General features: G+C 40.0%; 1 protein-coding gene across 5 annotated transcripts in view; it reads right to left on the bottom strand.

Moving 5' to 3' along the window:
- Window positions 1–415: 415 nt before the first annotated feature.
- pde4ba (phosphodiesterase 4B, cAMP-specific a) overlaps window positions 416–18,804 on the bottom strand; it is a 142,771-nt gene continuing 124,382 nt past the window's right edge. For 3 of the 5 annotated variants that reach the window (XM_075485766.1, XM_075485767.1, XM_075485768.1), the window contains 8 exons: window positions 8,736–8,829; window positions 5,884–6,170; window positions 5,554–5,718; window positions 5,067–5,166; window positions 4,787–4,941; window positions 4,541–4,663; window positions 4,051–4,233; window positions 416–3,940 (listed from right to left, as the gene is read on the bottom strand). In XM_075485766.1, the coding sequence (XP_075341881.1) occupies window positions 3,500–3,940; window positions 4,051–4,233; window positions 4,541–4,663; window positions 4,787–4,941; window positions 5,067–5,166; window positions 5,554–5,718; window positions 5,884–6,170; window positions 8,736–8,829 (1,548 nt within the window). In that variant the 3' untranslated portion in view covers window positions 416–3,499. Of the gene's footprint in view, window positions 3,941–4,050; window positions 4,234–4,540; window positions 4,664–4,786; window positions 4,942–5,066; window positions 5,167–5,553; window positions 5,719–5,883; window positions 6,171–8,735; window positions 8,830–9,652; window positions 10,084–14,339; window positions 14,617–18,804 lie in introns of those variants that run through there. The other 2 variants (XM_075485769.1, XM_075485770.1) reach the window with 2 other exon arrangements.

Below are 18,804 nucleotides of genomic sequence, written 5' to 3'. Positions count from 1 at the left end.
AACCAGATCTCGTTCTTATTGTCAGTAAAAAGGCGTAAGACACATCTATGTTGTGCCGACAAATAGTATTATTACTACTATTACTGTTATTATTATCATTATTATTAGGTTATGTTGCAAGTTATTAATAACTGGTCAGTCATCTGTGGTGTTAGAGCAACACATGCCTACAGGGACCTCTAGCAGGACTTTTAGACAACTGTCAATACAGTTTTGCATGCAAGCTTTTATAATGGAATAGGACCCAGGTGCTCTGTAATTGTAGATCTTTTTTTGTGTTTGTGTGAATGGAGAGATAGCCTAATGAAACATGACAAACATGTGTGAACCCACCAGAAAGCATGACTTTGACACAGTTTATTTTTCACACTTATTGTGAGGGAAGAAAGCCATAAGGGAGGAGCAGACGCAAATGTAATATATTCATGCTTTTCTTTTAATCACTTCATAGAAAAAGTATTTCAGATTTACTTTTGAACACAATTTACAATACCATACATTGTGTAAAACATTTAATAACCCACTTACATCAAGTGGTGGACTTGAACATTTTTGACAACTTAAAAAACAGAAAAAGGAAAAAAAAAAAATTCTTTCATGCAGATAGTGCTAAATCTGGCTAACCAATTGGACACAACAAGGACCTAAAAAAGCTTGAACATTGACAATGTTAATACTGACAAATTTGAATTTCAAAACTGCTAACAAGTTTGGTCAGAAGATTTTTAACACAGCACAATCAGTTACATAATATCATGTTTTATTGTCAACTCTGAAAAATTCACGTCAGTGCTGGGCGTTAATGTAGCATGCTACCAATACTGTCCCCTAATTTTACATGAAGTGCGTTAAGTGTAAAAGGAGACCATCTTTTGGTGTTTGTTGGTCATACTTGTTTCTGGACTGGTATATCAACAATATTCATTCCAATGTTGAATAGAGAAGCTTAAGTTAAGACAAGCTGCTCAGAGAAAATTAAGCTATTTGTTTACTTGGAAACTAAGCATCGACTAAGCTTCAGTGTTCCTTCGCTAACTTGTATAGATCCTATATCCAAGCCTATGCCGTTTAATTTGTCCTCTGTGTCGCCCTTGGGTTAGCAAAATGCTGATGTCAGATGAAAACCTTGTAGTCAGTTTGTTGAAACTTTGTTTTTAATTAGAAGGAAAAATAGATATTTAAAGTCCTCTGTAGAAGTCTGGCTATTATTCAAGAAATATAAATGAAGTGATGGTCAGAAGACAAAGATGACAACTTTTTGGTTTAATGTTGATGTGTCAAGCTAATATTTAAGTTTTTCCCTCTCTGTGAAATTAGATTAAAAATGTTCCACTTTTTTTTATCTAAAAAATAGGTTGTTTTGGAGTTACAAGGTTTTCAAATGACAACATGTCTCTAGCTGCTGCTCTGCTGGGCACTCAAAATGTTGTGCGAATATATACTTGTATATATTTATATAAAAACCATATATAATACATTTATAAAAAAAGACTCTAATCCAGAGTCTTCTACACATTAGACACCACCACTTCCAGGTAATGCAAGTGCATATAAATTAAAATAGATTTTACACTGAACCAGTATATCTTATTTACAAGCTTAAAGTATAGAATAAATACACACTGTTATAAACAGCAAAAAGGACCAACTTGAGCTCCTAGCGACAAACAGTGAAGACAAAGGTGTGAAGTGATGTTGGATAAGGCCTGACACGCACACAAAGAGGCGTACTTCAATAAGAAACACACATACTAATCACAAATGATTGCCACTTAAGCATGTTTTCGAGAAATTCAGTGAAGTACCTTTGAGTATCAGTAAACTTGTATGAAAGCCAGAGGTCTGCAAACCATTTTTAAACTATGCTCTGCAGCGTATTAGTGACAAAACAAAAAGAGGCTAGAGCGAGAGCACCTAATTATTTCTCTTTTCTTTTCCTCTTTTAAGAGAACCGTCTTCCATGCTGAATCCAGCAATTCTGCCTTTGCTAAATCGTAATAACCAGACTGACCTGGAAACCTGATACAGCAGTGGCCGAGGGAAAAATTTCATTTGACGTCAATGAGCAGAAGCAGCACTTTAGGGATTTTTATCGTGAAGAAAGAAATGGCAAGCCTGATTGTTTTGGGATCGTGGAGCCCTGAGGGTTTTGTTAACCATGTGAATACTGGCATTGATGAAGGTCTGAGAGCTCCTTTCAGACAGGCCACTGTAAGAGCACCTTTAATCATCTGGTCTGGGCCTGATTGCAGAGGGGCAGGGGGGCTTTATATCAGACAGATCTGGGGTCAGAATCTGCTCCAACTAACAGTATTATTAGGAGTGTAGCATACTTGTGGGCTAAAAATAGACTTACTGCCGTTGTGCATTTTGTCCTTGGCCAACTTGATTTCTTTTATCATTGACCTAAGAAGCCTGACATCATGATGTATATGTTTCAGTCCCACTTGCATTCTAGCTTTGTTTTCACACCCAAATGAATGGATACATTTGCAGACTAAATCAATGTCAAATGTCCCAATAAATGCAGATCATTGGCAGAAATACCTGACAATGAAGTTGAAACGTACGGTTCTATATGTCTTCTGAACATGTCACAGTAAAGTGAGTTGAGATTAATTTGGTGTGATACTGTAGGAAAGTCCAATGGTTTGCAGTCCAATAAAAATGTAGGTGACCTTCACTGACTGATGTCTGATACAGAGAGCAACAAAATAAACATGGAACATGAACCTTGACTGAACATGAATGTTTGAATTCCACATGTAAAGACAAACTTGTGCTCAGATTGAAAAAGAAATTTGAGTAATGCATGTGTACATGCTTCCCATTTACTGTAGATGAGTTTGTCGACATTTGTTTGGATTTCTCTATTGCCCAATAGATGGAAGACTTATCTTTCTGACGTACAAAAAATATCTTTTTTTTTTGTAATTTTCGTTGAAGAAAAGAAAAACATTTCACAGACACTAGAGTGTTCAATAAATAAAAAACTATATAAAGACGATAGTAAAAAAAGGCACACAAAAGTCCTTTGACAAATGGTACAGAAAAAAAGTAAACACTTTCTCTTGCTATACAAATGTGTATCCATCAGTAGATTTTACTCTATGCTACTTCTAGATCATATATCTGTAAAAAAAAGTCTTAAGGTACAAAACTTCTTTCAGTAGTGTCAATGTCCATTTAATGCCAGTCCAGAAAAGAAAAGGAACTGTTTTCTAAACTGGCTGAAATCCTTCAAGTTCCACTCTCCTCGCCTGTCCATCGAGACTCAAATGTTCGCAGTAATTAATTCCTGAGAACTCTGAAGCCGCCTCTAGAACTCTGAAACTGTCCGTCCGCGTCTGGCTTCAAACACCCAAGTGCAAGATGCCCCCATGTGGGCTAAAACTAAGCCCTTGCTTCTGTGGGCCGAATAAAAAGCACAGCTGCAAGAGGATATTGCCTCTTTTCCAAAAAACTTTCAAATCACCATGTGAGCCTGGTAATGGAAGCCCTATGTGTCTGTAGGCGATGCCTCGTGGGTCACAATCTCTATTGCCGTTGTGGGTTCAATCATGGTGCCGTCCTCAGGCTCCTGACTGTCCAAATAGCCGGGGGGAGGAGAGCAAAATTCTTCAAGACTGTCCTCCTCCTCCTCTAACTCTTCTACGTCTTCTTCTTCCTCCCCTTCCCCATCTTTCTCTATTCCATCCAAGTCCTCCTCCTCCAAGGTCAAGTCAAACTGAAACTTCTCCCCTCCGCCCTGTCCTCCTGTGCCTCCACTGTGTCCATGTGTGCCCTGGTCATAGAAGGGTGGGGAGGGACTCTGAGGAATCATGCTCTGGTACCAGTTCCTGTTATCCTCTAATGTATCCAGAATGTCCTGGGCATCAGGGTGTACCAGGTCAGCCCAGGTCTCCCACAGAGGATGCACGATGTAGTCAATAAAACCCACCTGGAAAAGACAAAAGAGTGTTAAATGTTTCGTCGTAAGTTTTGGAACATGTGTGGTCATTTTCACATTTCTCCCTAACCACAGCAGTTGTTCTGTCTTCTGTTGCATACCTGGCTCTTCTCCACAGAGGCTGTGTGTTTATCGCACATGGGGCTGATTTCCATACCCCTCTCCCTCTCTCTGTCTCCCTGGTGGAAGAACTCCTCCATTATCCGGTCAGTCCACTGACGATACAACTCCAAAGACTTTGTGGGGTTGCTCAGATCGGCACAGTGCACCATGTTACGCAGAACCTGTAAATGTTGCATATTGGATTTTTAGTGATAGACACATTTGTGTCACACAATTACTGAGTTTCAAAATAGTTATACTTTTCTAGTGGGAATCTTCTTTTGAACTTTCTTACAAGTTGTTTGCATTGCTATCTTTATCTTCTCAAAGTACAACAAATTTAGGATTTATCGAGACCTTTGGGATACACCACAAACTGAAATGGTACTGCAGAGTGTGATGTCATTTTGCAAAAGTAGATTGTTGAAGACCAAATATTAACGTTTAAGGTATTCATTTTATCACCCTTCATCTAGAAGTAACACATACCTGTATCCTGTCGGTGTAATTGTCTAGCAGCAGTACTCCAGAGCTCGTCACCTTCTTCGTCTCCACCATTGTCTTCAGATCAGCCAGCAGACTCATGTGTTTGGACATATCAGTGGCCAAAACCTGCATTAAAGAGGGGGAGGACAACAAGCATGGTTAGCATTGTGAGGGCAATTTGAAAAGATGATCCAAGTTTTTCCTTTTTTAAATGAAGAATAGATTAAATTGCATTGCCAGATATGTTACCATATCAATGACCATCTTGCGCAGGGACTGTCGCTGCTTCTTTGTGAGGTTCTGGAAGATATCACAGTTGTCTTCCTGTAGCAGCTTGAAGCCCACAGCCAAATGATGGTTTTCCAGCACAGACTCGTCGTTGTACATCAGGGCTAGTTCAGAGTCTGCACAGTGAAAAAATATAAATTTCATGAAGTGAGCTGTTATGTGTTTAAATGCTTTTATTTCTCTCACAGGGGATCACCAATTAACTTTACCCTTTCTGTGTAAACAAATATTTTGGACTTACTGGTATTGATAAGAAATTGGTTTGATACTCCAGGATGATCAACATCATGGATAGCTGCAGCAAAGATGGCTGCAAGGATCTCAAGATCTGTGAAGACCGCCTGTGAAAGAGATGGGAAAAAAGTTTAAACAACTAAAAAATAGCATCAGAAAAGACAAAGTGATACATACTGTATATGCATTATATCTGTTGATTGGCAGAAATCTTTTTATCAAGCTAACTGTATTGCACAAGCTGTTACAAAATACCTGCAGGGAAAAACAGAAATGAAGCCGTAACTACTGGACGAAGGAAGCGCTGAAAAAACTTGTCCAATCGAAGAATATGGAGATTTTCAAAGCTATCGTAGAAATCAAAAAGGGTGACTTAGAGGCTTACTCCTCTGATTTAGTTTTCCCCTATTTCTCTGGATGCACTATAATACTAATTACTTATACCGCAAACTGAGTATTCCAAAGACTAAATATATCTCTTTAGACATACTTACATCCAGGGCAGGAGTGGAGAGAAGGATGTGAGTAGACTGGGCTACGTCAGCAGCATGCAGACTGTTATGGTAGGCCACATCTGAATGGTAGTGATCTTCCAACGTCATCATGTAGGCCACAAACGTATCCGTGGGAATCTTAAATGTCTTTAACAGGTCTCTCTCCTGGGAAAAAGGACACGACTCTGGTTTTACAACAATTATGGAACATGTATGTAATGCTGAAAGTTTTTTTTAAAAACAAGGGAAATAATTATATAAGCAAGGACACAATGCAAATTTCTTTTCATGCACATTATATAATACAGATGAAAGTAGGATGCTCCATACCTGGAAGATGGCGTACATGATACAGGTGAGAGGTCGGTTGTTGGAATACTCTGAAACAGTGAAAATGTTCAGGCCCCACTTGTTCAGGTCCTCCAGCTCCTTGGACAACAGCTCCTCCTTATCGGTCTTGACCCCGAAGCGAGAGATGCTGCTGCTGGAGAGCGAGGGCCCGTGAGAAACCTTCTTGACCCCGCTGATCTGTGTCATCAGCTGCTGCCTCTGCTGCTGCTTCTTCTTCTCTCGTGTCTTAGATGTTGGCGATGGCATCTCCACCTCATTCTGTTTGTCTGTGGGAGTGGAAAATAGATGTTTTGAGTTTTTTTTCTCTTAGAAATTCTGCATTCATCATAAAGTCTGAATCTGGGCTCTTTACAATAAAATCTAGGTGAGATATGTAGGCTATCTGAGAACCCAGGTGCACTGCAGAAACACCTGCAGAAGTTAGTTTCTGAGGGATCTATTGATTCTCTCAATTGTTCATTCATCATATGTCCTTTCATTCTTTTTTTTAGTCATGCTCATCCACCTGCAGTGTTTATCTGAGCTCCCTCTGTTCATTCGTCTCCCTCCCTCGCTGCACTACCCCCCCCCCCCCCCCCCCCCAGTCTCTTAGCAGGTGGCTCATATCTCATCTACCTTTCTCTTCACGTTCATACAGTTGGTCAGTCCAATGACAGACTGAAAGCTAGGGGTTATTTAAAGGTCTTTTTACTACATTTGGACTAGCGTCAAATAAACAATTTGAAAAAAAAACACTAAAATCATGCAAGACTTTAATTTTTAATATACCAAATGTCAGTCTTCCCACTATAAATAAACACAACACATGCTAAGTATCTTGTCAATAACCACACAGGGTTGTGTTTACTGCAGTCGGTAGAATTGATAGAGATCCTGCAGGGACTGGCTATCAGCATGTATGTGAGCTGCGGACTCATCTATCAAGCCTCGACTCGGCTCATCGCCGGCCTATCAGCCTTCCCCTGTGGAGAGTTATTCAATTACCAGCTGTAATTCAAATAATCACTTTCACTCATGCTCTCCCTCTCTCTCGCACCGCTGTCTGCTCTGTTCTGCACTTGTAATTGAGAATGGGCAATTAAGCACTCTCACATGTGTTGTATGGGAAACCAGGGGAAAAGCAATATATCACCCTCTAATTTATTACAACTCATGATCATCAACACTACTGTGTGGCATTTGTGTATCTGACCTATATACAATATGCACAAGACAACTTTTATCCATGTCTGTTCTTTTTGACATAAGAGTCTCAGCAAGTCACATGGATAGTTCCTCTTATGACCATGGGTATTGTGCCAGAGAAATTTTCATTTGAATTCTTTTCTAATGTTAAAAAGTAAAAGAAAACATGGAAACATTAAGGAGATTATGGAAATATCTATTGTATCTTACGCTGTTCTGTTCCCTATCCCGTCACCTCCTACGTTTGTTTTGATTTCATCTGATTTTTTACACTTCAGTATGTTTTAAGCAAGGTGTGTTTTTCTCCTGGGCCGATCAAAAGAAATTATGTCTGTGAAGACAGCGGCCTGGATGTTGTTGACCAGCTGTTTTAAGTCATAAAACCCATGATTAAAACTCTGGGATGTTAATTTATCCAGGAAAATAATATATTTCCATGAGAACTGTTTTACCAGTTGCTCTCATCATCAAGTGAAGAATATAGAGAGAAGTGACAGTAATTTCAATGCATGGCTGGAAAGGTTAAACAGTCCTGCTGGTCAGCTGAGGCCATACCAGGCCAGCTGTGCTGCTTCAGCCATTTTTGCAATTCTCATTAATGTTTACCTGCTCTTTCTTTTTTTTCTTCTACCAGCGGGGTAATCCTAATTTCTTTATCAAAGCAATGACCATCTCCGGCGGGATACACGGGTCAGCAAGAGGGAGAGGGAGATGTAAAGGGAGAACAAGGTGTCCCTGCTGACAGGGATGCATTAAGATGAGGATGAGTCACCCAATCTGGAAAGCTTATCTCACTGCCAGTGAAGGGGGTTCCTCTGTACCTCTTTTTTTTTCTCCCCGTCTCTGCCGTCAGCTCCCTCCCTCACTCGCTTGTCGGGAATCTATTAACTTACTCGTATATTACAGCAACTTCAGAATATTTTCTTGTCTACTCTTGAGCTTAATGTATCTGACTCTAGCTGTTCTTTCACATTTACTAAAAAAAAAAAATCTACTTAAAGTTATTTGTTTTAACTTAAAACTGTGGTTTGGTGCCATCCTCATGATGCGCTATGTATGGGTGGCAAAAAAACCCACAAGCAATGTGTCTGGAGCTGATGTAATTATATGTAAATTCAGCTTGCCATCTATTCTCAGATCTTGAAGGTGCAATCCAGGCAATTTGCACAATCCAATTCTGGTTAAGAAGCTCCCTTTCTTTTAATTGAATTGCCCCTTTTAAAAAATGACTGATACAATACACTATATAATACACTTATTTCTGAAATGTCAAAGAAATACACATTTTTTTCCTTCAATCTTTAAAACATTTTAAACCAGATCCTGTAAACATCTTGACAAAGCTTCATGGCGCAGTATTTTTTTCAAGGTACGCCCCCACAGTAGAGCCAGGCAGAACAACTTGCACAGCTCAACAGCATGAGAAAGACTCAACCTCCACAAAATATTGCAGCAAAGCATTAGAAAAACAGGAATCTGTGTGAGCCACCTAATATTTGGATATTTTCATGTATGGTGAACATACATGTCATATTTATTATCTGCAGGGAATAAAGGTGGATAATAAAGTACGAATAAGTAAAAAAATATTTATTACTATCAATATTTATTTATTTTTGGGAGATCATTTTTTGGAGAACATTTACCCAAGAAAGTGTTGGAGATGAATTCGGAAACCTGATTCCCAGACCGACTCATCTCGGATAGGTGCGTCAACTCCCGATTCAACATTCTCTTGAACTGCAGGGGAGAAAGAGAAGAGGGGGAGAGAGAAATATGTCGTCATTTTCCACTTAGGGGGAAAACCTGGGAAAAATTCAATGGAAAATAAAGCAGTTCCCAGTCTTATTTCATCCGGTCAAGAATATAATTTAATTACAGTGCACAGTCAGTGGGGGACACAGTATGTTTGCCCCATCCATTTGCCCTGGGCTTAATTACGATGGAGATCATTATTTGTGTTTCCAGTAAAAAGGCCATCAGTTTTTAATACCCTTAAAATTACCCACAGGAAACAATTTTAACTCTGATTACATAGAATCACATTTTTGCGGCCCATGTGGTTGTTTGGCTGACATCAGTGTACAGGAATTTTAATGATGAGAGGAAAATCTGCACACTGCTCACAACATCCTTTAGTGTTTTTTTCATATTTTCTGAACAATTTCAAATAGATGAAACGGACACAATAAACAGATGCATGTGACAGTGCTCAGGGACCCGGGCACTGCAGCAGCAGATGTTTATGACAGACTGATGAATGCGCGTGCACGAGCATGCACAAATACAGACACACAGCTCTGCAGAGGGCTCAAGATGGAGCCTGAGCCTCAAAACACCATTCTGTCAGAACCCCCCCACCCCCTCCACCCCTACCCCTGATGATGAAAATATCTTTTGGTGCAATGAGGCTAGCACAGTATCCCAAAGATATTCTTAAATGTAGCTGATATTATTGACATTTCTTTCAAATAAGACACAAATACCACAGCAACACAGCACAGAAAGGCACGATGAAATGAGTGTGGTATCCCAACAAGCTACGTAGGTAAGCGCCACACACCTTAATGTAACCCCAAGACACCGACAGCAGGTAATTAGCTTCAGGCATTTTGGACCCCGTTGTCTCGTTCCTATATAAAGCCAGAACTGTAATCCAAAAGGAAAAAAATCGAGGAAGACAAACAGGATTCTTTCACCACCAAAAAAATCCCCTCTTCTCCCCTCTTGTTTTTCTCTTTTTAGCAGCAAAGAGAGCAGTTTGATGATGGCTCACTCTCCCTCTTAGCTGTAGAAAAGGGCCCGCTCTGAGTATCCATGCTTGCAGACGTTGGGGCGGATGGCTGTGTTGAAAATTAGGTTGCAGCAGCCAGACTAGGAGATCCAGTGGGCTCGGTGGAGCGGCTGGAGCAGCAGCAGCTGGAGCCGTGAGCTGGGGACTCTCAGTGTACTGATGAATAAAGGAGAGGAAGCAGGGAAGGGAGGAGGGGAAAAACACAGCGATGGAGACAGGAGGAGGTGGAGAAGGAGGAGGGAGCGAGGCAGCGATGTTCATCTGACTGGAGGGGGGGTTCCTCCACTGGATTTGTCTCGCTTCGCTGCTCTCACTTCCCCTCCCTCCCTGCTTCTCTGTCTTTCTCTCCATGTTTTTCCCCCCTTTCTCTCCCTCCTGTCTCTTTTTCCCCTGCTACATTCTGCTAGCCCCAGCAACACATTGTAGTCAAAACACATGATTTGACAAAAAAACGGGGAGAAGGGGGAGCCCTAATTACAGATGATGTATAACTGAAGTTTTGAAGGAGTGTATCAGTAAGGTAAAATATTTGGACTGGGATATAAATTCTCTTTTTCGTAATAATTTCCAACCTTTTAATTTTCAAGCCCCTCTTTAAGCCATTTTATGAAGTCAGCCATTGTGCAGGAATGTCATTGAGCTGAAAAACAACACGCCCCCTCAACAGTAAAACACTAACAATTGAGAATGACACGTTTTGAGGAATGTGATTGTGAATCGACTGCATTTTCATCGCCATTATCTCTATTATCAACTGCCTCTCTTCCACTCCCTCTTTTGAGTCTTCTGTGTCTCTTGACAACCATTGGGGAGACCTCATAAGCCTGTTCATTATTCGCATCCCATAATAATATTGGATGCCAACCGGGTGTCTGCAGGGGGCTATTTTTAACAAGCAGAGTGAGAAAGATGACAAAAAAGAAGAGATGGCAAATAATTGCATCCTTCCCCAATTTAGGGGGCATCAGCCCATGGGTTCTCTGTCTGCCAAGTGACAGTGTGTGTTTGTGTGTATGTCAATTAGCAGAACACCCCAATGCTATGGCAACAGCATTAGGTGGCATTAGAAAAGGAGGATAGGAAAGGAGAGGAGGCGGGAGGAGAGAGGCTTCCCCTTTCCTTCACAGGACAGACATGTGGTGTAGTTGCTGAGTTGTCACGAGGACACACCACACACATCGCCTCTGCTCACATCCACCGATGGATCCACTGAAAAAAGCCCCCCCATTCCCTCCCTCTGCATCATCCATCCCTCACTCTCAACCATTTACGTGTCAATTTCTTTCCTGGCTGCCACTTGCCAACACAGTCATCAATTTCTGTGTTTGTCTGCCTCACTGGCAGAATCAATGGGCTGTCCTTGGAGCAGGTGTCGCTACTGCTGCAATATACAAGGCTCAGGCCACCTGACTGGAATATACTGTTACATCAGTACCACTGGTCAATTTCAAGGTGTGTTTGTGCTTTTGTCAATTTTGTCAAGGCTCTTTTTGTGGAGTTCTTGATGGTGGGTGGCATACTTAACGAATGAGAAGTTATTGTCACATGTCCCAAACCATTGGGAACTAAACAGAGGTTCCCAGAGAGCCTTTAAGGCTGATGTTGTTTGCACATGTTGGGGAAGATGTGTGGGAGATCAAAGCTTTCCCTAGAGGATTCCGGATTATCCTCCCACTGAGGGAAAGAACCAGAAGTGAGGAGGTAGAAGGCAAGAAAAGAAAAAGGAAGAAAAAAAAGAGACGAGGCAGCTCTTTATATAATAGCGCACTGCATAATATGTAAGGAAACCAGGAATAACAATGGGGGATGTCTCTTTGCAACGTGTTTAGGAGCTGTGCCTGCCTTAATGCCACAGTATAGTGCCTTTATCTACATTTAACACAGTTTATGCTGACATGTCACATGTATGTTTTACACACTCATGCTTTTATGTTTATTTTATTTTATAAGGGTGCATTATTACCAGCATATCTTTGACTTAGCTCATTTAGGAGCATAGGGGAATCCTTTTTACTGCCAACTGACACCGTGACACTGGAGGAAGATTAACCTCTCAGAGCTCTGTGGGTGTCTTTTTTCTACTATTTTATTCTTCTCTTTCTAACTCTGTCTTTGTTCGTTAATCTGACTCATGGTTTTCTCTTTATTTCTCCCTGTTTTCCAATTCTTTCATCTTCATCATTTAATTCCACCAGCTTTCATCTCCATATCTCCCTTTTCAAACCATTTGCTCTAACGTCTCGCTCCCTCTTTTTCTGCTTACAGGGGCTGGGTTGATTCAGCACAGAGCTGCTCTAGCAGAGGCAAAGAAGGTGAAGGGAGCCTGTGGCATTTCAGTTGGGAGGGGGACACATAAAGCTGAACTCCTCCATTTAGAATTGATCCCATTGGACAGCTCACTGTGCAGGGCAGCCAGGCGGACAGGTAGGCAGGCAGGAAGGCAGACACGGAGTCTCCCCCTGACACGAGACTGAGGCTGCACACTCACTGCCTCCACTATCTGATCTGGCACTAAACGACAATAGTTTCTGATGCATTTCCCTTCTGTTGGTAACATCTTACCCAATAAAAACTACTAAAGTACACCGAGTTATTTTGGATGAAAAATGTTCAGGACATGACCAATTTATTCTGACTGTAAAAAACATGTGAAATTGATTAGAATATTAAATCAGGTCTAAATTCCACCCTTAAGTTTTTTTGGTCTTTTTTCCCCGCTATGTTCTCTGCTTTGAAGTTTGTGAGTTTGTGCTCAGAGCCACTAGTGGGTGCACTATACTCGTTCTGCTGTAGAGAAACCCCTCAGTGTAATGAAAGGTTACTGAGTACTCAACTTTAGAGGTATTATACAACTTATGGATGACTCTGATTTTGTATCAAATGTAGAAACATACAAACAAATGTTACTTTCCAATTCTTTCAGTGACTGGAGACTTAAAAGTTTTGATGAGCAAAGCAATTACTGCAATTTACTGGAAAAAAACAATTCAATGAAAACATTTCTTACAAGCTCTTACCTAAAGTAAAATATGATTTCCATGATATGACTTGTCTTACAAATTTCACTAATTGTCTAATATGTCTTAATTTCTTAACCAGCATATTTGCAGAGGTTATAGTTTATTACCCTTCTAACTTTAGCATCACGCATGATGGTAACATTGGCATTATAGCAAAGACTGACAGTAACATAACTCTGTAAAGATCGGGGGAATTTTCTTACGTATGAGTTGTGCGTCTGTCGAGTATAGATAAAGACATCTGAGAGACAGCCTAAGTTCCTCTCACTTCCTCTGACTCACACAAGCCACAGTGTATGAGACAGAGTTTACTTGTGTGTCTCTGAACCCATACTTTACTGTATGATATATTAGAATACAGTCAGATCTAAAAGCATAAGGCAAAATGGAGGGAGAGGGTAATTACTGAGTGGACTCCCGTCAATTCTATTGATCGTGGCCTACATAGAGACAGATGTGGTTTGCTGCATCATTTTTGGTTAGAGGCAAACTGTTAACAGGCTGCAGAACTGCACTCGAGTGGCGTGACGCTTTTTTCGAAAGCAGAAAGCGAACCACATTGACGGTATTACACCAAGAAATGATCTCCAACGTACATCATGACCTCGTCTAAAAATTCTGTCCATTCATTGTTTAATCAACCACTGAGCACAATATGACATTATTGCCGGCACTTTCTTCCTTCTACCTAAAATGACTTTTGTGTTCATCACAAAAACAGTCTCCAGGCTGTCTTACCATGCTTAGATAAACTACTTTCAATCTACCTGGGCTTCCTGTGATTTAAATTCTTGGAAATTTGGCTCATTAAGTCACCCCCTTCCCTCAGTTTAGATAACACTAGACTGTCTCAGACACCAGAAACAAACACACTTTTTTGAAACAGTACACACTTCCACTAAATATGGTCACCTTTAGGCCAGATAACTTAGGAAATCAACAGTGTGGCAGGACAAAGAAAACTGGATCTAAAGATTCATCTGATGTGGCCACCCTGGGAGTAAAAGTAAAGTAATTTCATCAGAAAAAACAACATCTAAATAATATGTCAAAAAGACCCCTTTTAAAACTTTGTGAAAGATCTTCCAGTTGTGATCAGCACCAAATACACTCCTATCTTAGAGTTCAAAGAGTAAAGGTAAATGCAAAGGAAAAGTAAAAAGGTCTATCCGTTACACAATAGTCACAATCAATATGTGTTTTTATTAGAGTCGCATCTAAAATCAGCAACATGCGAAAGGATGTACAAGGATTCTTAGATCAACAGGTATGACTGCTTCTTTGTGTGTCTCAAATACCACCAAAGGATGAAAAGACATAAACGTGGAACCAGCAACAAGTCTGCTCTCAAATTCTTCACAAGAAAGAAACTCACAATCAAAACAGTTACAGAGTAATTATTAACTCACGGCATAAAAAAAAACAAGGAAACTCACCTTTTTCCAAACATTTAGTTTTCCTAATTTCTTGTCTTTCCTATCAAAGCAGCAGGCACCCATTATTGCTGAGTGTAGAGCAGAGCGGGGCTTCCGTCCGTTAAAGAGTCTGTCCCAGTCTGACTACAGCATGGGCTAAAGGACCAAGCCAGTGCTCTCTGACGCTGGGAAATACTACAGCTCTAGTGAATCACTTTGGGCTGCGAAGTCTGACTAGTTTTCACCTCACAGCCTGTGCATGTGGAGCAATGACTGAATGTGTTTAAGTGTGTGTGGTTGAGAAAGATCTGCTTCATACACACTCCCTCATGGGGGTAGACCCGCCTCTTTGCTCCTCTTGCTGGCTGTTTAGTCTCCTGCAGCTGGCAGTCATAGCTCTGATGTTTTTACCTCACTTTGTTCAATATCTTACTGATAATTCTGATGAATAGAATACTTCCTTTTTTACATGAACAGTTGATTTTCCAGAGAAATGAAATGTGTTGTTCTTTCTCCCTCAAAGTAAAAATCTACACAAGTGACCAACATCTTTACACCATGCCAACTTAACAAACAGAAGGTTTGCAGCTCCACCTCTCCATCTATGGCTATACAAGTTGTGTCTACGTGACGCAAACGCGCAGTTTTCAGTGACATGCACTTTGGAGGCCATCAGTGCCAAACATGCCTCTGCTAGAGATCCACATATAAACTAGACTGTAAAGATATCTATGTTGCATTGTTTTTAATTAGTCTACCTTTTTTGAAAATTTCTTATGAATTAGACATAATGGTCCTTTTTGGATTAATTCCTCTTCACATAAGAAGTAGCAGATATAAATAAATAAAAAAAACAACTTGATGAATAATTGTCAGGCTTGGACAGATTAAAGATAGTGGAAATTAATTTAGCAAATAAATGGTGAAGTAATATGACTTCATGCAGGTTGTGATCAGAAATCTTTCAAGAGGACATATGCAAGAGTCCAAAGTCTCAATTCCATTGTCTTCTACAATCTGTCTTTACATGATGTTCCTGTGCAGTTCTGGTAGGGGAATTAGAACCACCTACTACTTATTTAGGTTACCTTTCCTGACTTGATCACGTAACAGTAGTGTACTGAAACGGACACAAATTAGATTCAGCCAGTTTTCTATATATTTGCTTGTAATTTCCATTACATTTGGATGTAAACTCAGCTTGTGAATGTCAGTTGATTCAAATGGATTGTAAAGAATTTTGGCACAACTTGTTGACCGAAATCATTTTTGCTAGATGAAAAATTTCAAACAATGACAAACTAATTCATGTGAAAATGGGCTTCTTTTCTGTCTTGCATTACAGTGTCCTCAATTCTGGGAGGGAGTTTTGTTTGGCCGAAAGACATGAGATGATCTCACCATGTGCTTAAGGGTGAAAAACTTTCCCAATGACTTAATGAATTGTACATTACAAAATTTGTGGAAATTTTTTGAAAGTGAAAGTAACTTTTAGTTCCAGCCCTAAAAGACATTCAGTTACATGGATATAAACTAAGGAAAACAGCTAATCCTCTCTTTTTGAAAGCTAGAAAAAGAGGAGTTGGTTTATCAAGTTATCATTAATAATTGTCCATCATAGTTTCTTGAATTTTTTTTCAGCGATTTAACGACCTAAATTCGAGATGGTTTACTGAAGTCCAATAGTCACGTAACAGGGGGTCTGCAGCCTTGACAAGGAGAATATTCCAACACACAACAGACCTTGACCCGTCTATGTCAACCATACATAACAAAGAAGACAGTCACGTACTGTGAGTCCCCAGCTGCAGCAGCCCCTGCGCTTCACCTTGGAGGTACAGCAGCAGCCTCTTGTATTTCGCTTCCTTCATACTCATGTTTCATACTCTGCCACAGCTTGAGTTACAGGTTTTCCATCCTCAATACAACAGATGTACGCGGGTCACATTTGCTGATTGGCACTTCAACTAAAGTAGGCTGAGTGCAGCGGCCCACATTTCAAAAGGGGCTGGAGTTGTGTAATGTTTTAGTTTACTGTAAAAACAAGGCACAGACTGAGATGGCTGAGATATGAGCGAGATTTAGCCACTGTTAGTACAAACAAACTGCCACGTACACACATACACACACGTAGATACAAACAGTAAACACATACGTACGACGCAAGCGTGGTTGATGGAGGACTTCTTCCACACAGAGTGTTACGTGTAAGGACAGATTCACTTTCTCACCAAAGTCAAAGCTATGAAAGAGGGTCATAACACACAATGAGCACATTGTGCCACCTGATATGCTGCACAGTCGAGCAGGGCTGTCTCAGTCATGACTTACACTCTTGTTTGCTCTTCACAAAATCTCACTGTTCAAAGGGACATAATGACCACTTTTTCAATATATTGCTGGCCCCAAAAAAGAAACAGACAACACTATCAACACTATTCATACAACCAATTCACGACACACAACTTAATTAGTGATAACATGAAGATCTGCTCAAGTGGAACTGGTTTTAGCATTCCATGTTGTTTCATTGTTCTCCCGTGTGATTATCATGGCAGCTCATGGGGTATATCTGATGTTTTCTCTAAAAAGACAGGATGCTATACCTTCATTATTCCCTTATTAGGATATTTGGGAATTTCTCAAGTTGGTTAGGCTCCTGAAATCTGTTCCCACTTACAGTACAGTGTTTGGCTCGACCCTGCCAAAGTTTCTGTGATTGCAAAAGTGCTAAAATCTCACATGTTAGATAAGAATACATCTTATCAAAAGGGAGGGATAATGGAGAGCAACTTTTTTTTCCAGTATACCTGTATCATTCTGTTGTACTCTCTACTCTTTGTCTATGTTGCTGTCATCCTGGAGCCTTACACCAAAGTTCTAAATGTTTCCCCTGTGATTCAGTCGCTGTAATGTGAGACCAGTCCAGCGGACTATCAGTGCTGGATACATGTGCAGATGACGAATGCAATAGGATAAACAAACACAGCCATTAAGCATCCAAACGGGTATGATGGGATGCCTATTGTCGTCTGAATAGAGAGCAGGGGATCAGGAAGGAGACAGGAAGAGAGAGTCACTCTGCCCAGGGGTCTGCACAGATACCTCACACACTCATACTCTCACACATACAAATGTTCTCCCTCTTCCTTTTTAGTTTATTGTGTTTGACCTACTGTGGGATCCCTCACATCCTGTTGTCCAGTTTTATGAGAAATAACAAGCTTTTCCTCTCAGCTCATGCGACATACCATTTCTGGCACTCTGCTTGTTAAATCTAGAAAAGGTTTTAAATCAGCAAAAAAGATTAAACATGAATCCACCTTTTAGTTTCCAATCTCACTCAAAATGTAATTGCTCATTTTATGGAATTTCCCCAGAACTCAGCCAAAGCACTGCAGCCCAAAAAGGAATCAACTGTCTACCTCCATAAGAAAATAGTTATCTATAAACTGATACAAGGCCTCAAGCTTTAGACAAGGTCAGTAACCACTAAAATTAATATATGCAAAATGTTATCACTGCCAGGAGGCTGCATTTAGACATGCACAACATTATCTCAATGTCTGTAGGTTGAAAGGAGCTTACTGTAAGACAACCATATACATGTTTTGTGGGCCACCCAAACAGTGGACTGAAGCATGGAAGAGAGAACCTTATGGTTCATGCACCTTTCAACACAGCTGTCACCACAGATATGGTCCTAATGATAACAAAAATATAAGTGCCCAACAAAGAAAAAAAATCACACGTTATTCAAGTTTCATATACAAAGCAACTCATTAAATCTTAGAAAGTTGAAGAATTGTAGCAAAGTTTAAAAAAAAAAAAAAAAAAAAAAAAAAAATCAATAAATCCCCAAGCTGAAATGTAAAAGCTGAATAAAACTTGGCAACATTCTTTGTGAACTTCTTGGTTCTTTACATAACAGCCCGAATCTTGCTTTACACCACGTAATTACCGACACAAAACAAACCAGTTAACTGGTGACACAGAAAAGCCTTTTGGTTAAGTTAATGTGTGTTTGTGTCTGAGCTGAATAACCAAGAGATGCTGCACTTTTTTCTTTTTTTTTTGGTTTCCAGTAGACCAATCATCCATGAAGCAAAAAAGTGCACAAGAAATATAATACTGTACACAGAGCAGAACTTTTTATATTGTGGGCTTATAATTTTGAGAATAGTTTAGGTTTTATTAAATTCAAAACTAAGTTTTTGACCAGCTTGAATAACCTTTCCAGGACCACCATGACACGATGAGTTCTCATAGCTTTGTTTTGATTTTGGTAGAGGAGATCCATCCTAAAACAAGCGGTATTTTCTAAAGTAGTCTTACATTTTTGTAATTATTATGATAACATACATTTGAAACCTGCAGAATCAGGTATTGACAACTAGATAAAAGGATGAGAATATCTGAGCTACTCCTAGATATCACAGGTAAATTATGTGGATAGTTCCATAAATCAAGCCATATGTTTAATGTA

This window comes from Odontesthes bonariensis, chromosome 15 (genome assembly GCF_027942865.1).
Source record: "Odontesthes bonariensis isolate fOdoBon6 chromosome 15, fOdoBon6.hap1, whole genome shotgun sequence".
Taxonomy (NCBI): domain Eukaryota; kingdom Metazoa; phylum Chordata; class Actinopteri; order Atheriniformes; family Atherinopsidae; genus Odontesthes; species Odontesthes bonariensis.
The sequence above is the reverse complement of the archived record's forward strand: the minus strand, read 5'-3'. Positions and strand labels throughout refer to the sequence as shown.